Source organism: Gobius niger (assembly GCF_951799975.1).
Source record: "Gobius niger genome assembly, chromosome: 2".
NCBI lineage: Eukaryota > Metazoa > Chordata > Actinopteri > Gobiiformes > Gobiidae > Gobius > Gobius niger.
The window spans coordinates 46980624-47005405 of record NC_136853.1 but is presented as its reverse complement, the minus strand read 5'-3'; the positions used below and the strand labels follow the sequence as shown (position 1 = coordinate 47005405).

At 39.1% G+C, this 24782-nt stretch overlaps 1 protein-coding gene across 3 annotated transcripts in view; it reads right to left on the bottom strand.

Annotated features, from left to right (window-relative positions):
• Window positions 1-6202: 6202 nt before the first annotated feature.
• Window positions 6203-24782, bottom strand: part of LOC306960183 (ninjurin-2-like) — a gene marked incomplete at its 3' end in the record, with an annotated part of 152723 nt that continues 134143 nt past the window's right edge. The window contains exon 4 of one of the 3 annotated variants that reach the window (XM_079552547.1): window positions 6203-6367. In XM_079552547.1, coding sequence (XP_079408673.1) covers window positions 6204-6367 — 164 coding nt within the window. Of the gene's footprint in view, window positions 6368-13643; window positions 13811-17624; window positions 17795-24782 lie in introns of those variants that run through there. The other 2 variants (XM_079552546.1, XM_079552545.1) reach the window with 2 other exon arrangements.

Genomic DNA, 24782 nt, shown 5'->3' with positions numbered 1-24782 from the left:
AGAAAGGGGAAGCTCTGGGACTGGCCTTCCACCAAAAAGACATTTCACTTTTTTTTTTTTTTTTACAATTGATAATATTAAAAGTGTGTCATCGTTCACATACAATACAGTAAAAATATGTGAAAATGAAGCTCCAGCTGAAAGACCCGCACAGTGTCACGTGTGCAGATGAGTTTATTGTTGTTTATTGTTGTTTATTGTTGTTTATTGTTGTTTATTGGCCACTCGCCCAGGCTGCTCCACAATAGTATCTTACTGTAAACGACAAATACATAAACAACAGGTCAAAGTAACGCACCGAGAAATACAATAATGAAACGTCCCTTTATTTTGTTTTGATGTTGTTGTTGCTGCGCGTGCGTGTTATTCCCGACGACCCGCGCGCTGTAAACACATCTGTCAGTGTAGAAACATCAGCCCTTACGTCGTAATTCATTATTGTTACGTCGACACGTCCACAGGCGCGTGAAACCTGGTGTAAAGTCAGAGAAAAGACAAACTGCTGCAGATCTTACCTCTCATGAACTTCCTCTGGGCGTCTGTCCGTGCGCGACGTCCTGCACATGCGCAGTGATGAGCAGGAAGAGCGACGGGCCAGCAACACAGTTATTATTGACAATATAAAAAAATAAAATAAAATAAAAAATGATTATCGACAATATCCGTTTCTCTGCTTTCAGATGCACAAGAAATCATTATCACAGTTTTTTTAAATGTTTATTGTTTTCAAGAAGATAGAAGATAACATGGCTTTTTTCCTTCGCATGGATACACATGTCTATATACGTACACATTGTGCATTTAGAAATGTACATATATAACTTTCCACAGGTGTATATTTGTCCATATAAGGAGCCGACAATGTTCCATGAGAACAAATCCACCTCCACAAAACAAAATTAAAACAAAAGCATTTTCAGTGCACGTCAATGACATTCAGTGCTATAATCAATCTATACCAGTGTTAATTTCATCGACTAAAATATTTAGTCTTAATTTTAGTCAAAGTGATATTTTTGTGACTGAAATTGGACTAAAACTAAATGAAAAGTTTCTCATGAGACTAAAACTGTGACTAAAATGTCCAGATGTTTGAGTCGACTAAATCAGACTAAATAAAAATGAAAAGGAGAGACTAAAATCATCCAAACTTGTATTGAGCGTCTGAAAGAGCCTCAGATCATGTTTAAAGGATCAGCTCTGAGCTTTGTTCATGTGGAGCAGAAACATGAAGCAGAGGAACAACATTAAACATGATTAGAATCAATATTATCAATGCAAAGTCCACTCAATTAGTCTTAAATTTAGTCGACTAAAACTAGACTAAAATTGAAAGGATTTTTTCGACTAAATCTCGACTAAAATTAAATTACATTTTAGTCAAAAGACTAAAACTAAAATAAAATATGTTGTCAAAATTAACACTGATCTATACAGAACTCAAACTGCCCCAAAGCTGTAAAACACACAAAAGCCAATTGCTGGGTTGCAGGTTCTAGAATATGATGATGTCACCAGTGGGGGGAGGAGCCAGTTTTTCCTATTAACTGCATTACACTTTCATAAGTCGAAAATATATCAATTAAAAGAAATTATCATTAATATCAGTCACTGGGTCCATGATCGCTCTGCACAAGACCAAACATTCCCTCAAAAACAACATATTTTTTCCTCTATATAATTTTTATTTATTTTTTTAATGAGGGCACCGCTGTTTTTTAAAATTATTATTATTATTGAAAAGTACATGAATATACAGAGTATGCCGGGGGTAACAGAATTGTACAATACAATTATTCAGCTACAAATATATTGTATTTTGAGCAAATACTGATCATTTTTAGAGCCTTTTTGTTTTCAGAACCTTCCAAAATCTTGATAAATGAGAGAGTGTCAGTCAAGAAATGTGCAAGGTTGTGTTTCTGCTTAGAATATTTACATTTGTGAACATAAAATTTGGACAAAAGGATGAGTAAGTTAATAACAAAATAGACGTCTTCTTTCTTTTGCTTCTGAAGAAACAAAAAATAACGTTTTCCCCTTTCAGTGTAAAGTCCTGGTGTAGATGTTCAATTATAAAACTACAGAAGTCCTTCCAGAATGTCTTGGGGTAAGAACATGTCTCTGGATGATCTCAGTTCACACCAATGTCCCTTTTGAATTTACTCATAAAAGAATTACCTGGAGAATATTTATGGATGATTTTGTACGAAACCTCTTTTACTTTGTTTGTTATCAGACATTTGTTGGGAAGTGTCCATATATTTTCCCATGAAATATTACCTACAAATCGGGTCCAATATGATACAACCTGGGGAGTAGATACGAGCTCTTTCTGGACTAAAGCACAAATATTCTTATTACAATTTTTGTGATGTGTGTTTCTATGCACCAACGAACCCTGTCTTTGTAGAGCTGAGCCGACTGAAAATCCATGATCTCTACATTAGTAATAGTGTACAAAGCATTTAACAATCTTCTCCCTCCTCCAGGAGCTTTTTGAACACAGGAAACGTCAGTATAACCTCCGAGGAACTGCTATTTTCCAAAAAGCAAAAGCGAAAAAGAATGAAAAGAGTCGCTGTGTTTCTGTAAGAGTTAATCTGTGGAAGATCAGTTCAAACTGTCCCAAACAGTCAAAACTTTCAAAAAGTTGTTTAAAGCTGCTAAAATTCAAGAATATATAAGCTCAGGATGAATAAAGTAAGAAAAATAAATAAAAAATAATAATGATGACATGATTTAGTTTCAACTAATTCAACTTAAGGGGAGACACTACAGGCAAAACTCATTTTTTTCAGTTTTCAGGTTTTGGGCCAAATCTGTCTCTGAACATATAAGCTTTCACCCGGAAACAGAAAATATGCCTAATCTTCACAATAACATGTTTAAATATTGCTCTGATTCAATGTTCCCCCATAGACTTATATGGGAGAACACAATTTCAAGGCCCTTTTTCTCCAAACACATGTTTCTGTCATTGTGGCGACACTATGTCCACGTCAGTCGGACCTAAAGACTTCACATTTTCCAGCCTCGGACTGAACAAGATTTGGAAGATTTTTTCAGAGGGATTTTTTATTATTTAATCCCTTAAGCCCCATTTATTGAGTTTTGAATGTCAAAAAATGAGGCGAAAATGACAGGTTTCAATATTTTTTCCACTAAAACACAGCTTATTTTAAAACTAAACAAGAAATCCTAAATCCCCTCTGAGAAAGTCTCTGTAACTCATTCATCAATAAAATGAAACCATAAATTTGAATGTAGCTCTGCCCATTATTCAGATTTCATCACCGAAGAGATGGGAAATTTGGGGCATGTTTAGGCATAAAACACCTTGTTCTTATATGAAAAGATAAAATGACAGAAAACTTGCCATGTATTTTTTTCTCACATTTATGCCAGTGATCGACAGCAACAGTTTCAAATTGATATCTGTAAATATACATTTTTTCCCTATTCACCTGCAGTGTCTCGCCTTAAAACAAATGTGTGTAACATATTTGTTGGAATATTGAAATGTATGTGACTAACTTCAGATACAGGATTATTTCTCTTCTGTTTAACACTTGATATTGTTCATTATTGATGTTTGTGTTTTGTTTTTCTCTGGTGAAGTCTGTAAACTGGGTTAGGGCGTTATAAGTTTTCACTTCAGCCTAAACCCTTTCGGTCGTGTTGTTCACAAAGAATTGGAAATGTTTTTACGTTTAAAGGAATGAATGAACTGACCGAATAAACTACTACTACTAAAATATTCTTTCCTCTCTATAATATAGTATACACGCCTTTAGAACGCCGTGACGTCACCTGTAACTCAGCTATAAGCCCAGCCTGGCATCTCCTTCCTCTCCTTCTTCTCTCTCTGTCTCCTTTTTACTTCAATCAATTAATCAATCCACTTACCACCCGCCTCCAGTTCGGCTTTACCCAAATCTAAAAGCTTCTCGACTGGAGAGCAACAATATAACGCCTCATTTGAAAGCTGAGACCTACATAAGTGATTGTAGCTTTTTGTCAAATCGCGACGCATTTTTGTCATATTTTTGTTGTTTTTTCATTACTTTTTTGTGGCTTTTTGTTGTGTTTTTGTCACGTTTTTTTCTGTTGTGTTTTTGTCAAGTTTTCGTTGCTTTGATGTCGTGTTTTTGTCGACTTTTCACCACATTTTTGTCATATTTTTCTTGTTTTTTCATTACTTTTTTGTGGCTTTTTGTTGTGTTTTTGTCACGTTTTTTCTGTTTTGTTTTTGTCAAGTTTTCGTTGCTTTGTTGTCGTGTTTTTGTCGACTTTTCATCACATTTTCATCACTTTTTTCTGTTGCTTTTCCGGCACATGTTTGTTTTGTTTTCATCCTCTTTTTTTGTCGCCATGTTTGATGCTCTTCTTTTTAGCTTTTAGATTTGGGTAAAGCTCGGTTTAGGCCCTTCTGTGTTCTTCCAGAATGGACATATGGCCAGTTGGTCATTTTTACGCTCACTACTGCCACCTCAGGTCGTACTTGTAACTGCAGTCTCTGTATTGAGCTCATGTGGGCAGTTTGGACCCGAAGTGACAGAGCAGGATTTCAGAGGCAGTTGTGGTGAACAGGTCTGAGTCATTCTACACATTAGGACATGGAGGAACATGTAGGGGGAGGAAAATACACAATTTAACATTTTGAAACTCTGTATAGTCCCTTTAAGGCAGTTAAACAGCAGTAAATAAGACAATGCAAAGTTCAGCCGAATTAAGTGTCCAGGCAAACATAATATCCAAATAAGCGTGGGCAGCAGGTGGCGACGATACTTTTATTTGGTCTGGTACATACATATATGGAAAGCTGTATCCAGTAAATGGAAATTGTCCAGGACGACTGACGTGTGATTGGTGGTCAGAGGGAAACTGTGGCTACACCCTTTAACTGCTGACATCATCTGGAGGCAGGAAGTGATCAAGAGAAATAAGATCAAACTAAAACTAGTGATTATAAGTGTAAAACTACAGCTAAAACATGTGGTTCTGTTGTGACTGAAGGTGCCAGACCAAGAGGAACGACATTTTAGACGATAAAATAAGGTTTATTCGATATTTCCAAAAACAGTTAGACATTTGTTTATCGTTACTATGACAACAGCTCCAATGGAAATAGATGGGAATCTCACTTCCTGCCTCCAGCGAAGCCCGGAATGTTTACAAACAGTTAAAGGGTCTATAGATACAGACGGCATCTCTGGAATCGCCCATATATGGTCATGTTTGAAACAGTTAAGGGGGAAAACAATTTTGAAAAAATTTACATTTTCTCTAATTATTAAAAAACTACTTTAACAAACGCTGAATTATGAAAATAGTTTCTACTAAATAAAGACACAAAGACATGGGGAGGAGCAAAGAGGTTCAACAGCCCATAAATACATAAATAACAGAGAATGGTAACTTGATGCTAAATGTTAGCATCGGGCTAATGCTAACGGTTAGCTACCGCTTGCTACAACTGCCGTTTTTTCACTTCTACTGAACAATCTGCTGTGAGAAAATATCCATATGGGCCCGATTTACACTTGACTTTATTTATGTGATAAATAAGTTCATATTCCACCAGAAAATGGCTGAAAACAGTGAAAAATTGTGTTTCGCTAAAGATTCTATTTTCCCCCTCGGCGAAGCCACGCCCCCTTCTATGGCGAGATGCGTCTGTATCTATGAAGACAATCCCCTACTCCAATGGTTCCTAACCCTTTTTGTCCTGCGTACCCCTTGAGTCATTCATTTAAGCCCCTCTACCTTGTTAGTAGTTACAACACAGTTCTATTTTAGTGAGTTAAATGTACTCTATTAATCAAAGTACTCCTGAACACATATCCTGACTCCCCTCCTCTCCCAGCTGTGTTATGTTTAGCCCTGTTAGCATGGCGGTTCATTGCTTAGCCACACTTCAGCTGTGTTATGTTTAGCCCCGTTAGCATGGCGGTTCATTGCTTAGCCACACTTCAGCTGTGTTATGTTTAGCCCCGTTAGCATGGCGGTTCATTGCTTAGCCACACTTCAGCTGTGTTATGTTTAGCCCCGTTAGCATGGCGGTTTGTTGCTTAGCCACACTTCAGCTGTGTTATGTGTAGCCCCGTTAGCATGGCGGTTCATTGTTTAGCCACACTTCTGCTGTGTTATGTGTAACCCTGTTAGCATGGCGGTTTGTTTTTAGCCACACTTCTGTCGTGTCAGTGAATGCGGATCATGAGCCAGGGGAAGTGTCCGGTCCGCTGCATGCCGAACGTGCTGATGAAGAAGTTGAGGCCCGTGGTGACGAACACGATGGCGGTGGCCACGTTGTTCAGATAGTCCAGCCTTTTCTGCAGGGACGAGTTGTTCAGATTACGCCGGCCTGTGCGGGAAGTAAAACATCACAACAGTGGATCCAGTGCTGAAAGGGCGATGAAGTTTTGATTTGGAGCAACAACATACTGTGGAAACTCACTGTAGATGTTTTAAACTTGATGGTTATAAGAGTTAGGGAAAGTTACCATGGGGATCCGCCATCTTTGCAGCTGTTAGCATACATTTCCATTGACTAACATTAGCTAAAAACAGTATAAAAAGTGGGGAAAAGCCGTGGAACAGCTCCGTTGGCTGCTGAGTTACAGCTTATATAAATTCATCTAACTCACTGTGGTGTCCAAGTGTTTTAATGTGAACAATCTCCATTAGTTTACAATTGCTGCTCATCCCATAATGCTTAGCGATATGACACCACATTCCCGAACTCTATGGCTGCGTCCGAGACCATCACGTTATAGCCTCTAAGCTCTAACACGAGCAACTAATCCTTAGCCTTTCATGGGGTCGACTGTTAGATCTGTGCAGTTAGTGAACCAGAGCTTCAGCAGCATTTTCCCAATTCGACCGTCCTTACCCAGGGGAGGTGACATCACCAACAGCTGCTGCTCTTCTTCTTTAAGGTCATTGGCAGGCAAACAAAAATACCTACTGTATTGCATATCGTTAGCCACATAGCATATCTGCCTAAGTCATTTTGTATTGTTAAAATGGCAATAAGAGAAAAACAATGTGTTTCCTATAAAACGTCTTTTTACATGTTCTCCAAAATCAAAACAAAAATGAGCTAAGCAACTATGCTATGTGGCTTACGATATGCAACAACATAGTGTCCAAATAAAGACATTTAAGGAGAAAAAAAGATGCTAAAGTGGCTATGCTAGTTAGCATTAAGGCTCCTTTCCCTAACTCCTTCCTAACTGACAGACCAATTCGGATTCTTTTCATCATGGCGGACGCTGACGCACATCCGGTTTGGCGTAAGAGCTCTCACCACTCTGCTCGTTTCGGACGCAGCATATCTCAGTAATTAGGCGACTTGGGCCTTTCTGCATGGAAACCAAACGGGAGCAGAAAGATTGTATCCGAGCCTTCTTGTAAAGGCTACTCAGAAATGAATGCTCATTACTTTTTTTCACAAACAAACAAAAAACAAGTTACTTCCGGGTCCAAACTGTACGAAGCTCTAATGACAAACGAGCAAAAATGGCAACTTTACCCTCATATATCCCAACAACACAAAAGACCAAGAAATGTTTGCACTTTATAAGTAGTTCTTTGGTAAAAATTATTACATCACATTATATATATAATATTTAAAATGAGTCCCTCCCACTTCCAGTCACGTGTTTGGAACCGATGTGAAATATCCAATTTCTTTTGCTGGCTAATCAGCTTTGTGCTAAATACTGACCATCCGCGGATATTTTACAAGAAAGAAAACACTCAATACTACGGAAAAAACATTATTTGATCACTTTTTTAACCTTGTGTGTTTTATGTCCATGAGTTGGAGCAGCTGATTAGCCAGTGTTGTGCTGTTAAAGGGACTTGACAGAGTTGAAAAATGTAAAAATATCTATATGTATTTTCTACCCCCTTCATGTTCCTCCATGTCCTAATGTGTAGAATGTGCTCAGACCTGTTCACCACAACGTCACTCAGAAAGCTGTTACTTCGGGTCTGAAGTGCCGTCATACACGAGCTTAGTATAGAAGCTGCAGTTACTCGTAAGACCTGAGGTGGCAGTAGTGAGTATAACAATGACAACTTCCATCTAATCCCTCTAAACTCATCATATTTCATGGGATGTTTTACATTATATTTTTGGTGAGGGAGTCGGTCCACAAACCTGCCATATTTATCTTTTGGCTGGAAGTTCTTTGAACATCACGAACATGTTACTAAAAACTGCAACCACTTTTGGGCGCCGTCGTCAGAAAATACTTTTTTTTTTACTGATAAAAACGTGATAATGACCAATCAATTACTGAGATATTAAAGGTAAACAAGGATATTTAAAGGAACAGGCCAGCGTTTTTCCACACTGAGATATGTTCTTACCTGAGCTGTGACGAGTTCTTTAGGACCTGTCTGATCTTCAGTCACGTAAACACAGCGCAGACGGCGTTAGCATTTAGCCTCTCCCTCTCTCCTCTATAGCTCCAAAACAGGTCAAGATAGAAGCTACCAAGCTCTTCCACGTTTCCCCTATTTAAATATGGTTACGTGAAGTGTTCCACTACAAAGTATAATTACACACAATTAAACTATGTGGATTTTCTAAGCGGATAAAAGGGGGGACTATATTGTAAGGCGTAATAATACCTGGAGTAGTTTGGCATCCGCGCAGTAAAGGGAAGATTACTGCGCGGATTTCGAACTATACTTGAGAGGCTAAATGCTAACGCCGTCTGTGCTGTGTTTATGTGACTGAAGGTGAAGATCAGACAGGTCCTAAAGAACTCGTCACAGCTCAGGTAAGAACATATCTCAGTATGGAAAAACGCTGGCCTGTTCCTTTAAGAGAGAAAAGAAAAATACCATTTTGACAGTTACTATAATGAGCTGTCCCTGAAGTACATTTCCCATTATGTTTTCAAAGAGACTTTCTGTGAATTATATTAGGCTAAGAGTTTAAAAGAGGGATGGGACCAGCAATGCAGTAACTCAATGACAATAAAACACACAAAAATGCAGTAAGAAGATTTATATTAAAGGGGGGGTATTCTGCAAAATTGACTTTTTCCAGCTTTCCATCATGTTATTCTGTCACTCCCTCATTAAAAACATGGCTGAAGTGTTGCCTTGGCACATTCACGTATTTCTGAGTAATCTGTAAAAACTCTGATGGCGGCCATTTTAGGGATAGGTTTGCCTGAGTCCTCCTAGGAACGCCCCCACCTCCTGGAGACGCCTCCGAGCTTTGGTCACCAGCCGAGTAACCAACCACTGCTCCTCAGCAGAACCCCCTCCCCACTGATGCCACAGACAGCGTGTGGAGGGGGCGTGTCTAAAGGCTCAGAGGTTCTTAAAGAGACAGAGGCCTATTTCAAGACATTCACTACAGCCATTTTGAGAGAGACATTTTATACAAGGCAGTTATAATTTACTGCATTTACAGACCAGCAGAAGGTTTGTCATCATTGTAGTGAGATATAGACTGGAGCTATGGGACTGACAAAAGCAGAACACCCCCTCTTTAAAGCAGAACACCCCCTCTTTAAACAAGTTTTTAAAGCATTTCTTTGGTATTTGATTTCACCTGAAGAAATAAGTCAGTGTTTAGCACATGCCTGATTCGCTGCTGTCACTGTCTTATGTTTAGCTCCATGGGGCGAGCGGTCAGGAAAGGAGCAGCTTTGTTCTTGATCCTGCAGGATTAGGCCAAGGCTCCTCTGGGCTCGTGTCTCGTGTTCCCGGTGTTTAATTAAAGTGATAACATGAAAAACGATTATCAAACAGGTGGTCATAATGTTATGCCTGAACAGGAAATGTTGACATACATGAAAAATAGAAACAGCCGCACCTGTAGGAATGGATTTTTATTCATCGTACATGGATAATATTTTACAAAATGTCAGTCTGGGCGGAGTAATGGGCGTGGCATAAAAGGGATCTCTACAGGAGTTACATATTTCTTGTACTATGAGTAGTTTTGGAGATGTTTACATATTTTATTTGCTGTTCATGCTAAATATGCCGATGCAGTGACGTGTGCAGCGGTCAATAGGAAACAGAAAGTCAGAAAAACACACACTTGTTGGCAGAGAAGCATGATGAACAAATCTACATGGTAATAGGCTTGTTGCACAATGTGGCTACGCTAGTTCCTCTGAGCTGGAGCTGTGGGCGCTAGTACTTCCTGTTCGTGTTCATTTCCATTAAGATGAGCTCAGACCAGTGAGTTCCTGGTAGAAATATAGAGGAGACGTTTATGTTTGTGAGGATCAGGGAGTTTGTCTTGAAGCTAAAGGCTAATTTAACTTCTTAACTCCCGCCTGAACCGAGAGGATCTTTCTTCCTCACGTCATCACTTTTTTTTTTCATCATTTTTGTCACTTTTTTGTCAATTTCTTGTGACATTTTTGTGACATTTTTGCCACTTTTTCATCAATTTTCTGTCCCTTTTTTGTAATTTTTTTATCACATTTTTGCCATTTTTTTGTAATTTTTTCGTCAATTTTTTGTCAAACTTTTGTCACATTTTGTCATATTTTTGTCACATTTTTTTGTAATTTTTCGTTGTTTTTTTCCTCACATTTTGGTCATTTTTCGTCATTTTTGTGACATTTTTGCCACATTTCCATCATTGTTTTCGTCGAGAAAACGTGCTCGGTTCAGGTGGGAGTTAGGGGGTTAATGCATTACACAACTTGAAATAGTGCCTTTATATATATTTGTATAGCATGTTAGCCTTTAGCTTCAAGACAAACTCTCGATCCTTCATGATCACAGGCGTCTCTGATCTGAACTTCATGATTTGAACACAGTAAATGATCATCTACCGGGAACTCACCGCCCACAACATAATCTTTAGAAAATATGATTATTATTCCAGGAAAAGAAAACAGACAGGAAGTCCAGGCGCTCACACCTTCAGGTCAGAGGAACTAGCATAGCCACACCGTGCAACAAGCCAATTACAGGTCACACATCAGACATTTGTGTATTCATTAAAGTGATAGTCTGTAAGTTTAAATGTTTCACAAATGTAATAGACCACCAGGGCCTGAAATATATCTAAATTGTATATTATTTTCTTCTGAGGCCCCTCCCTTTGCTGATTCAGACACTAACCAGGATCCCTGGGATTCCACAATCAGGAGGGAGGGGGAGGAGCTTGATCGTTTACTTTTCTTTCAATCTAGGAGAGGCTTTCTGGTCACAAGAGGGGAGGAATTTGATTGTTTTCTTTCAAATTGTATCTTTGCAAACTTACAGACTATCACTTTAAATGACCATCTTAACCTAAACCAGAGTGAAAACTGCAAAATACTGAGAAACGTGGTCGGGATCAGAGGAGCAGATTAACTTTACGATACAAGCACCCAAGGCCGTGGGAACCCAGGTGGATAGTTTGTGAACTGCAGGCAATATCAACCCCTGAACTCCCACCTGAACCGAGCACATTTTCTCCAGCTTTACCCCAATCCAAAAGCTTCTGGAAAAAAGGTGTGAAAATAGCGACAAAACTGAGACGAAAACCGGGATGAAAATGTGAAAAAAGTGAGAAAACATTGACGAAAAAGTGACAAAAAATTGACAAAAAATGACAAAAATGGACCAAAATTTGACAAAAAAGTCAAAAAAAAGTGAGAAAAAATGGAGGAAAAATTGACAAAAAAATGTGAATAATTTGACGAAAAAGTGACAAAAAAGTAACAAAAATTTGACAAAAAGTGAGAAAAATTTGACAAAAAAAATAGAAAAAATTGACGAAAAAGTGACAAAAAAGTCACGGAAATTTGACAAAAACGAGTCGACTGCCCGACAAAAAAAGTGCTGAAAAAAAATCTGCCGTGAGGAAAAAGATCCATTTAGTTTTGTAGGTCTTTCAGATGAGGCGTTACACTGGCCTACAGGATTTGGGTAAAGCTGAACTGGAGAAAATGCTCTCGGTTCAGGGGGGAGTTAAGAGGTTAATAAACAGGATTTATGCACAGAAAAAGTATTTTGGGGGTAAGTTTTGTCCCTCAGCGCCCCCTAACTAAAACATCTTCCCACGGCTCTGCAAGCACCAAATTTGGCATAACCAAACACCCACCCCATAATTCAGCATGGGTGACATTTCCAAGAGGGTTTCCAACTATATCTGTTCTGTAGAAAAGTCAGGCGTCAGACCCTGATTAAATAGTCTGACACTGGGCCATAGAATAATACTACTACAGAGTCTGAATCCATTATTCTGTGTCAGGTCAGGTTTTTCAGTAAATCGGATCCATTTCTTATATTGTGGATTGCTTTATTTTAGTAGTGATCATTTGAAATTACATTTTGTGTATCAAAACATATGCACAAATGCAAATTATGTTACAACCAGTCTCCAAATGTGGACAAACAGGCACCCGGACGGAAGACAGTATAAAGACGATAAGCTTATAACGCTCATTGTGCCTCCTGGGATTTGTTACAAGCATAACTTTTAAGGTTCATTTAGTCAAACATGTAACGGTAGAAGATTTAAACATGTCTAATCCTAGTGTTTGACTAAATTAACCTTAAAGGAACAGGCCACTGTTTGTCCACACTGAGATATGTTCTTACCCGAGCTTAGACGAGTTGATGTCTTTACCCATGCCCTCAGTCACACAAAACGACCAAAGACGTTGTTCGCATTTAGCCTCTCCCAGTGTATTCCCAGAGCTCCAAACGATGGGGAAGTTAGAAGCGGCCTTAAAAGACAGGTACGTAAATCAACTCGTCGAAGCTCAAGTAAGAACATATCTCAGGATGGAAAGATGGTGCCTGTTCCTTTAAAAGTTATACTAAAATCAATCCCCTTTGGAAAAATTTGGCCGAGGGGTAAACAATTAACCTGATTGAAATGAAAACTCATGCCATTTTTGTATTCAGTACATCAAAATGTTGCTAAATCAGCTCGCACACACACAATTTGTTGTGAACTCGGATCTCGGATTTGGTCTAAAACCTTTTTTGGTTTCTTTTTAAAAGACACTAGGTTGAAACAAACAAAAGCTGTTCAATTACCTTACGCGTTTCGACGGACAAGGAGCTACTTCTGTCTTGGTCAGAGGCGTCTCCGGACGTGCCTGATGCGTCTCTTATTGGGATGTTGTTCTTCTCAGGCGTGACCACACTGACAGGAGGCGTGACCACACTGACAGGAGGCGTGGCCACACTGACAGGTTTATTGCTTATGTCAGTGTGGCCACGCCTGAGAAGAACAACATCCCAATAAGAGACGCATCAGGCAGGTCGGGAGACGCCTCTGACCAAGACGGAAGTAGTTCCTTGTCCGTCGAAACGCGTAAGGTAATTGAACAGCTTTTGTTTGTTTCAACCTAGTGTCTTTTAAAAAGAAACCAAAAAAGTTTATCACTCAAGAAGACACAATGAATGTAATAAAAGAATGGTCAAAAACCTGTATCGAAGCCAGTTTCATTATGAATTCTGATTCTGAGGCGCTTGTATCACAAAGTGAACAACCTTTGGCCTAATCTGCTCCGTAACATTTTCTTGGTAATGAAAGAATGAGATGTTCTCATCCCATTGTTAGTCCTTCTGTCATCATGCAGGTGTTCCTCTTGTGCAGGGGGGGGGTTCTAGTAGAGTTACAGTGGAATCACAGGAAAACATTGTGGTCAGAAGTGCAGCCGCGCGAGGAGCCAGCGGAAAAAGCCCGTCCTCTTGGATCCGAAGAAGCTGATGAAGAAGTTGACGACGGTGGTGGCGAAGATGATGCCGGTGGCCATGTTGTTCAGGGACTCCAGCCGCCTCTGATTGGACGCCACGTTCAGGTCCCTGCGGGCTACACGCAGACGCACACACACACACGTTTCACTCACGCTTTAGCACTGGACCCCGTGTTCAAGCACCTGTTCATGAAATACTGCACCTACAAAGTACCACCGCCAAAGTATTCGACCCTCCAAGTACCAGCCGTCTGTGTAGGTTTCCTCCAGGTGCTCTGGTTTCCCCTACTGTTAAAAATATGTACACTAGGGTCTCCTACTGAGAGAGATGACCCTGAGCACCGTTTGAACCACTGGTCTGTTCGATATCATTGCAGAGGGAAACTATTCGAGACTTGTTTCAAGCGACGAAGCCAAACACAGGCCAAAAGTTCAGAAACTGCTTCTATGTATTCGTTATTCCTTTCATTTCAAAACTGTTCCGATAGATACAGACGCATCTCGTCATAGAAGGGGGCGTGGCCTCGCTAAGGGGGAAAATAGAATCTTTTGGGAAACATAATTTTTCACTCTTTTTAGCCATTTTCTGGTGGAATATGAACTTATTCATAACATACAAATAGAGTCAGGTGTAAATCGGGTCCATGTGGATATTTTCTCACAGCAGATTGTTCAGTAGAAGCGAAAAAAACGGCAGTCATAGCAAGCGCTAGCTAGCGTTAGCATTAGCACGATGCTAACATGTAGCATCATGTTAGCGTTCTCTGTTTTTTTTAATCACGCAAGTAAATAAAAATGCCACTGTCCATCAGTTTCCTTTCGTTTATATCCTGAGTAGAGATATTGTTACATGTTGTAGTTGTAGGGTTGTATTAAAATGGCTGCCATAACAACAAAAGTCACATGACTGAAAGGCATGTATAGGAAAATACATGGAGCAGGCTAACGGGCTCGAGCGCCGCTGCTCCTTCCTGTTTAGAATGTGATGTCACATGAACGCAGCCTATTGTGTAACAGTGTAATGTTTAGTTTGTTTTACTCTAGTAGTGTAACCTGGCTAACACCAGGCTGCTGTGTGCGCTCGAATTATTTCGAACTGCACAACAGCCTGGGGACCATGGCCGAAATCTCCGGTGGATTTGGGAACCAATCACAGAGCGAGGAGGGACGGCAAGACGATGACGCGCTATTCGATATATGGAAGCTTGTAGTTTATTTACGGATAATTTAAAAAAAAGTTTATTTACGGATCCAACATGACAGCAGCAAACACGATGGTATTTTTTGATCAAGCTTTAGACCTTGTTCTAAATAATTTAGCTCAAAAGTTTACAGCGGGTTCGTCATACGTCGTCTCATACGATGATACGATTGGCTGTGGCCTCGTGCAGACGCATGAGACTTTTTTTTTTTTTTTTTCGTATCGCCCAATAAACGAGTATGGACGATCATAAACCACACCTCTCCTACGAGAAAATGAATTGGTGGTCCCCAGACTAAATATCACTTGTGATTTTAGTCTGGTGTTAGCCAGGCTACTAGTAGTGTATTACATTTATGCAAAAACAACAGTAACACTTATTTCCATTTTAGCTTTAACTAAACGTGTTTGACATTTACTAAAAACCTGAAAATAAACGCATGACTAACTCTTGAAAAAGAGCAGCTGAGGAGAAGTTGAGAAGCTACAGCAACTGTCAAAATGCAGACGTTCATGTGACCTTTGTTGTGACGGCGGCCATTTTGAATACAGAAGTAGAATTATCCAGTACTACAACATGAAACAATGTCTCTACTCAGGACATAAAAGAACGACAACTGATCGACAGTGGCATTTTTATGAACTCATAATCTTTACTCAAGAAGACAAAACGGCCCCAGAGACGCACGTTTATGTGAAGAAACCAGTGAGTCAGTGTTTAAGACGTTAGCATGCTACTGGTTAGCATTTAGCTTCGAACATAGCCTTGGATACAACATGTGACAGAGGTCAGAAGTCAGAGCTGTTACTGTAGTATTTCCTCACACATGTTATCGTGTTGAAGTCATTAACAGTTGGTTGACTGTTGCTAGCTGGTAGCATGCTAACGTCTTGAGCAGCTGAAACACTGACTCAGAATGAGACTCTGTCGACATGACAAACTGTAAACATCACAGAGAAAGGTTTCTGAGCCTCTTTGATGTGTTCATTTAGTCTTCAGAGTGAGGCAGATCTTTAGTAAATCCAGCTGTAGCTCCACAGACAGAGCTGCAGATGTGGCACAGATGTTGCAGCTCTATCACATAAACGCTGTTCGTCTCTGGGTCCGTGTTTTAACAGTTTTCTCCTTGAGCAGCGATCACTTGTTCATTAAAATGCCACCGTCGCTCAGTTTCTCTTTCATCCCGAGTACAGATGTTGTTTCATGTTGTTGTGCTGCATAATCAGGGGCGGACCTTCCCCTTACCCCCCGGGCGCAACCCAGCTTTACCCAAATCTAAAAGCTTAAAGGAAAAGCATCCAAAAACTAAAATGTGCTGGAAAAGCAACAAAAAAGTGACAAAAACAAAACAAAATGTGACGAAAACGTGACGACAAAGCGATGAAAAACCAAGCTTTACCCAAATCTAAAAGCCTGACCTCTTAACTCCCGCCTGAACCGAGAGGATCTTTTTTCTCACGTCAACAGATTTTTTTCCCATCATTCTTTTTTTGGGGTATTCAACTCATTTTTTTTTTAACTTTTTTGTCATTTTTTTAATCAAATTTTTGTCATTTTTTAGTCACATTTTTGCCAGTTTTTCATCCATTTTTTGTCAAACTTTTCATCATCGTTTTCGTCTCAGTTTTGTCACTATTTTCCACACCTTTTTTCCAGAAGCTTTTGGATTGGGGTAAAGCCAAACTGGAGAAAATGTGCTCGGTTCAGGCGGGAGTCAAGGGGTTAAAAGAAAAGCATCCGAAAACAAAAATGTGCTGGAAAAGCAACAAAAAAGTGACAAAAAAAGTGACAAAAACACAACAAAATGTGACGAAAAAAGCGATGAAAAAACTACAACAACATGAAAAAAACCCCCGAAAAACAAGAGACGAAAACACAACAAAAAAGTGACAAAAAAGTCATAAAAAAGCAACAAAAACATGCAGTGACAACGTGACAAAAAGTTACCGTCACTTTTCTAGATTTGAGCTTTCAAATGAGGCGTTACAGTGTTGCTCTCCAGTCAAGAAGCTTTTAGATTTGGGTAAAGCCGAACTGGAGAAAATGCTCTCGGTGAAGGCGGGGGGTCAGAGTTTTTTTTTTTTTGTCATTTTTTTGTCATTTTTTGTCATTTTTTTGTCATTTTTTTGTCATTTTTTTGTCATTTTTTTGTCATTTTTTTGTCATTTTTTTGTAATTTTTAGTCATTTTTAGTCATTTTTTTGTCACATTTTTGTCTTTTTTTTGTCTTTTGTCATTTTTTTGTCATTTTTTGTCATTTTTTGGTCATTTTTTGGTCATTTTTTGGTCATTTTTTTTGTCATTTTTTTGTCATTTTTTTGTCATTTTTTTGTCATTTTTTTGTCATTTTTTTGTCACATTTTTGTCATTTTTTTGTCACATTTTTGTCATTTTTTCGGCAGTTTTTCGTCATTTTTTGTAATTTGTTTTTTGTCATTTTTTTGTCATTTTTTTTGTCATTTTTTTGTCATTTTTTTGTCATTTTTTTGTCATTTTTTTGTCATTTTTTCGTCACATTTACGCTGATTTTGCCCCGGCTGACCAGAGTCCCTGTGTATAATTTGATATTCAAAATGGCCGCCGGATCTATGTGTGATGTCATTGGAAACACACGTAGAGGCACAAACAGAGTGTTCTTATATAAAGCGGGTGGATTGTTGAACGACACCGGCGCTCACTTGAAGTCATTACAAATACGGCGAGTTTTCCAACAGAAGGGAAGGGATTTTCACAGAACGAATCGCTGGAAGAGCCACCCCAGTAACCAGCTGCGTTGGGTTCCGAAGGCCGACTTGACCACGTTGACGACCGCGGTGACGAAGACGAGGCCGGTGACCAGATTGTTCAGACAGTTTAGCAGACGCTGGTGTGAAGGGAACAGCCGGAGCTCACAGCGAGCTAAAAGCATCCAGTCCACACGCACACGAGGGGGAAACACACACACACACACATGGAGCGAGTTGGTCCAGTGCCTCCGTTCTCTGGTTCTAAACAGCAGCAAGAGTTCCATCGGGGGTGGGAAAGGGCTCTCGGGTTTAATAGGGTGAGTATAAATATGTTTGGTTAGTGAGTACATTTACATACATCAGGCATGACATTATGACCGACATCTATCACAGCTTTTCTCTTCATCACGCAGGCACGTTTTAGTAGGAATGACGCAGGCTTGTGTTTCTAAATGTAGACTCTCTAATAGGAGCAAACAGTGAGATTTTAGCTCCAGACCTGACACTTTAAGGGGAGACACTACAGGCAAAACCTTTTCAGTTTTCAGGTTTTGGGCCAAATCTGTCTCTGAACATATAAGCTTTCACCCGGAAACAGAAAATATGCAGAATCTTCACAATAACATGTTTAAATATTGCGCTGATTCAAAGTTCCCCCATAGACTTATATGGGAGAACGCAATTTCAAGGGCCTTTTTCTCCAAACACATGTTTCTGTCATTGTGGCGACACTATGTCCACGTCAGTCGGACCTAAAGACTTCACATTTTCCAGCCTCGGACTGAACAAGATTTGGAAGATTTTTTCAGAGGGATTTTTTACTATTTAATCCCTTAAGCCCCATTTATTGAGTTTTGAATGTCAAAAAATAAGGCGAGAATTATTTTTTTTACAATTTTTTCCACTAAAAAACAGCTTATTTTAAAACTAAACAAGAAATCCTAAATCCCCTCTGAGAAAGTCTTGGCAACTCATTCACCAATAAAATGAAACCATAAATTTGAATGTAGCTCTGTCCATTATTCAGATTTCGTCGCCGAAAAGATGTGAAATTTGGGGCATTTTTAGGCATAAAACACCTTGTTCTTATATGAAAAGATCAAATGACTGTATTTTTTCTCACATTTATGCCAGTGATCGACAGCAACAGTTTCAAATTGATATCTGTAAATATACATGTTTTCCCTGTTCACCTGCAGTGTCTCGCCTTAGTGGGCCGTACATGGGCTGGACAGACACTCATGGCCAATCGTGATGTCATGTAGAACAACCTTTTTCTTCCAACCAGACTCGCCCCAGACCCTGAGGAGAAGGAGAAGGGCTGTGGGAGAATGGGGGTGAACACGTGCTTGCCCTAACACAGAGGACAAACTAATCGGAAAGGCCTCCTCTGTGATTGGGGCCGATCAGGACTCTGTAGTGTCAGTCTCAGAGAAGGGAACCCTGGAGAAGCTGCTCTCTGTGATGGATGACAGAGACCACCCCCTGATGAGGCAGAGGAGCTCCTTCAGTGAGAGGCTGCTCTCTGTGATGGACGACAGAGACCCCCCCCTGATGAAGCAGAGGAGCTCCTTCAGTGAGAGGCTGGACCACAGAGACCCCCCCCCTGATGAGGCAGAGGAGCTCCATCAGTGAGAGGCTGCTCTCTGTGGTGGACGACAGAGACCACCCCCTGATGAGGCAGAGGAGCTCCTTCAGTGAGAGGCTGCTCACAGGACAGGCTCAGGAGATCCTTTTGCCCAGAGCGATCAGGCTGTATAACAAATCCTTGGGTGGGAGGGGCTAAATGGGAGTACTTCTATATTTTTATATTTATATCTATTCTCTGCCCTGTCCTAGTTATTTTAAATGTGATGTTTTTATGTGTGACTTGCTTGTGCAGCCGATGAACTGAATTTCCTTCAGGATTGATAAAGTTATCGTATCGTATTTTGTTTGCGGCCGTCTGTTCACCCCCATTCTCCCACAGCCCTTCTCCTTTGCCTCTCTTGTCTAGCTCACTCTGGGATAAATAAAGTTTTTAGTTTGACCTTATAAAAGCCTATAGGCCTAGTGCTAAGAGACGAACATAAGGCAGATATAAACCAGGAGAAGAATGTGAGGCTGTAGAAGAACAGCACCACAAGCCACACCTCAGTCGACCTCTTTTTTTAACAAGCGACTCCCCCTTTTCAGTGGCGCAGTTACATCGACCGTCTCGCTTGGAGCAAACCTGTCCTTGCACCAGGCACAAGATCAGGTCCTTAGTCTTCAAGGAGAGACCCATTAGTTCTGTGATATTTGTCAATTACAACTGTGTTTTATGTTTGTGTCAGTGGTGGAAGAAGGACTCATTTTGTTTTGTCGAGCAAATAAAAACACAGATACAGGAGCAAAAAAAAAGGAGGCTATCAGCGGAAAAGTCTACTTAAGAAAAGCATGAAATATCCACTTTCAAATGTATTATAAGTGAAAAAGTAGAAGTGCACAACTCAGGTTTTGTTCTGTCTAATCAGAACTACTTTACTGTAGCTTGAGCTTTACTGTAATGAAAACTGGTGTTGACAGAGCCGTGGGAGGATGTTTTAGTTAGGGGGCGCTGAGGGACAAAGTTTACCCCCAAAATACTTTTTCTGTGCATAAATCCTGTTTATTAACCTCTTAACTCCCGCCTGAACCGAGAGCATTTTCTCCAGTTCAGCTTTACCCAAATCCTGTAGGCCAGTGTAACACCTCATTTGAAAGACCTACAAAACTAAATGGATCTTTTTCCTCACGTCAGATTTTTTTTCATCACTTTTTTTGTCGGGCAGTCGACTCATTTTTGTCACTTTTTCGTGACTTTTTTGTCACTTTTTCGTCAAATTATTCACATTTTTTAAATAAAATTTGTATCACTTTTTCGTGATACAAATTTTATAAATTTGTATCACGAATTTATAAAAAATTTGTGATACAAATTTTTAATAAAATTTGTATCACAAATTTTGTCAAATTTTTGTCATTTTTTTGTCAATTTTTTGTCATTTTTTGTCAATTTTTTTTCATTTTTTTGTCAATTTTTTGTCATTTTTTTGTCAAATTTTTGTAATTTTTTTGGTCAAATTTTTGTCATTTTTTGTCCATTTTTTGTCATTTTTTTGTCATTTTTTTGTCATTTTTTTGTCATTTTTTTGTCAATTTTTTTGTCATTTTTTTGTCAAATTATTTGTCAAATTTTTGTCATTTTTTTTCATTTTTTGTCACTTTCTCGTCAATGTTTTCTCACTTTTTTCACATTTTCATCCTTGTTTCCGTCTCAGTTCTGTCGCTATTTTCACACCTTTTTTCCAGAAGCTTTTGGATTGGGGTAAAGCTGGAGAAAATGTGCTTGGTTCAGGTGGGAGTTAAGGGGTTCACAAACTGCAGTTCACAAACTATCCACCAGGGAGGTGCTGCAGCGCCCTCAGCACCCTGGGTTCCCACGGCCTTGGGTGTTGTTTTTCTTTTTTTTATCCTTTGTCGTTTCGAGACCTGATAAGTAATAAGCAGGCGAACGTTACTTGCGATATATTTCACCAGACTGGCTTCTTAAACAAAAAAAACACAATGTGGTCTCTGAATCAGAAGTGCATCCTAAAGATCCCGGTGCGCTCCATGCCCATGGTGGTGATCAGGAGGTTGGTGACGAGGATGATGAAGACGACGGCGGTCAGCTTGTTGTTTAGACTGTTCAGACGCTCGTGATTGGCTTCAATGTTAAGGTCTCGCCGAGCTGGAAGAAGCACATACAAGTACATGCACCTGGACTGGACAAGGCTTTCCCTCAGCACCTCGGCTTCCTCTCTGTGTCTCCACCTGCCAGGATCCACTAGGGGGTCGCGAGACAAATTTGGGGGGTCGCCAGAGCATATAGATAAAATATGTGTTTTGATATTATTATTATGGTGTCGTAGCAAACATGCTGTTTTACCAGGGTGCCTTTATTTGTTCTAAATTTAATTCATTTTTGTTTTAGCCATTGTTTTTTCTTTGTTTTGTAAGAGTTGTATAATTTAACCTCTTAACTCCCGCCTGAACCGAGAGGATCTTTTTCCTCACGTCATCACATTTTTTTTCCATCATTTTTTTGTTGGGTATTCAACTCATTTTCTAACTTTTTCATCATTTTTTGTCATTTTTTTTGTCACATTTTTTTTTATTTTTTCGTCAATTTTTTGTCATTTTTTTGTCAATTTTTTCATCAAATTTTTGTCACATTTTTGCCTTTTTTTTGTCATTTTTCGTCACATTTGTCTTTTTTTTGTCACATTTTTATCATTTTTTGAAATGTTTTCGTCAATTTTTTTTATCAAATTTTTGTCACATTTTTGTCTTTTTTTTTAAAATTTTTTGTCATTTTTTGTCATTTTTTTGTCATTTTTTTGTCAATTTTTTCATCAAATTTTTGTCTTTTTTTTGTCATTTTTTGTCACATTTTTATCATTTTTTAAAATGTTTTCGTCAATTTTTTCATCAAATTTTGGTCATTTTTTGTCTTTTTTTTTGTCATTTTTTGTCAAATTTTTGTCACATTTTTGTCATTTTTTCATACATTTTTCGTCACTTTTTTCTCAACGTTTTCTCACTTTTTTGTCACATTTCCATCATTGTTTTCATCTCAGTTTTGTTGCTATTTTCCCACCTTTTTTCCAGGAGCTTTTGGATTGGGGTAAAGCCAAACTGGAGAAAACGTGCTCGGTTCAGGCGGGAGTTAAGGGGTTAATGTCCCCGTTTTTCCCATGGTCTGACCCGGGTGGGGGTCACGATCCTAATCAACTGTTATAATGGGGGAACCACTGCTCTATAGGCCTGATTGGGAGGGTGTTGAAGAGATGGTTGTCTGTCTGTAAAGTCCTCTTCTGAAAAACGCTGGAGCTCTGTCAGAGTGACCATCAGCTTCTTGGTCACCTCTATGACAAAGGCCTTCTCTCCTGATTGCTCCGTTTGGACGAACAGCTCACGGAAGAGTCCTTGTGGTTCTGATCTTCTTCCACTGTGCTCTTCAGGACCTTCAAAGCTGCAGCAATGTTTCTATAGACTTTCCCAGATCTCAACACAAGCCTGAGTCAGAGTCTACTAGGGCTGCTCGATTATTGAAAAAAAAATAATCACAATTATTTTTGTCATAATTGAAATCACGATTATTCAAACGATTATTTGTTGACTTAAAAAAAAACATCAAAAAAGTGACAAAAATCCAGCAAAAAAAGACAAAAATCCAGCAGAAAAATGACAAAAATCCAGCAGAAAAAAGACAAAAATCCAGCAGAAAAAAGACAAAAATCCATTAAAAAAAAGACAAAAATCCATTAAAAAAAGACAAAAATCCAGCAAAAAAAAGACAAAAATCCAGCAGAAAAAAGACAAAAATCCAGCAAAAAAAAGACAAAAATCCAGCAGAAAAAAGACAAAAATCCATCAAAAAGTGACAAAAATTCAAAATTTAAAAATTTGAAGAAAAAAAAACACATACAAACATACAAAAAAAAACATTAAAAAAAAAAAATTTTGAAAAAAAAAATTATAATCGATTTTTTGCGATTATGCTAATTTTGTAATCGTTTACTGTTGTAATCGAAATCGTAATCAAATTTCGATTAATTGCACAGCCCTAGAGTCTACAGACAGTTCCTTTGACTTAGGGCTTGGATTCTGCTCTGACGTGCATCTGTCAGCTGTGGAACCGAACAGATGGGTTTCTGTTTCTCAAATCCTCCACAGCGAGCCGCCATATTGTGGGTCAATCGACACCATATAATGTATAATGTAATGCACATAATGTATAATTGTGTCTGCTCAGGGCGGACTGTAGTCGCTCGTGTGTTTTTGCACTGACAAGGAGTCATGTGATCGATGGTAGGCTAACACAATCATCGTAATGTGTAAGTGCATGAAAATCATTAAAATATTTTATCAATTGACTTTATGGTGTCTTGGGTCGAAGCCCTCTCTGTTTATGACGGGATCACTGGGTCGTCACGTCTGTAAGAGCCATTTTCGAGGCCTTTTTTATGTATTTGTTCCACCAGCCACTGCACTTCCTGTTTGTGTCCAGGTGAGCCTATTTAAGGGCTGAAGGGCGTGGCCTCAGAGCTGCAGAGTGAAGGTGCGTTTTCTCCAGTGCAGCTTTACCCAAATCTAAAAGTTTTTTTCCAATCCCTTTTTTGATGGATTTTCGTCACACTTTTGCCACTTTTTTTTGTCAGTTTTTCGTAAATTTTTGTCACTTTTTCATCCCTTTTTTTTTTACTTTTTCGTCATTTTTTTGTCACTTTTTTGTCATTTTTTCGTCACTTTTTCGTCACTTTTTCGTCATTTTTTTGTCACTTTTTTGTCATTTTTTAGTCATTCTTTCCTCACTTTTTTGTCACTTTTTTGTCACTTTTTCCTCACTTTTTCGTCATTTTTTTGTCACTTTTTCTCGTCATTTTTTTCGTCATTCTTTCCTCACTTTTTTGTCACTTTTTTGTCACTTTTTTGTCACTTTTTCGTCAGTTTTTCGTCATGTTCGTCATACAGTTTTTGACCGTGATGCTAAGCTGTTGAAATACGGAAATAAAAAAGGATTCTTCCGTTAACACAGGAGAACTGGGCTCTTTCACGCGTGCCAAACACCCTTTTACTTTGCCAGCCTCGCAGACAGTGGTACAGGGCCGCTGGCCGCTACAACGTCCGAGGCTCTGGTGGCCGACGCTGACGTATTAAAGAGATAATAATAAGTTCTCCAATGTTCACGAACAGAGCATTGCTTCTGTAAAAAGATCTGCGCTTTAAAGGATCTGTGATTTAAATAAACAGCTCTTCACGCCTGGAAAAATGAGCTGTTCACCCACCAGGCGCCCAAACATCTGGTGAAAATCGTGGAAATAAACAAGAACAGCGCTCCAGCCACAGATTCTGTCAGGTGGACGATCAGCGGGAAAAGATTCTCCTGAGCTCAGTTTGGAGTAAAAAGAGCAGAAATCCGTTTGTAATGTAATGTATTTTGGTTTCAACACTTTGGGTTTGATAAAAATAAATAAATAAAATGGATTTAACTTGTAACATTAAAACTGCAGTCGAGTAAAATCTCTCAAATCTCTTCCTGGTTTGCACTGGAGGAAAACGCGCTGTATTCAGACACAGGATCTGCTTTTCTTTCACAAACGTCACTTTTACAT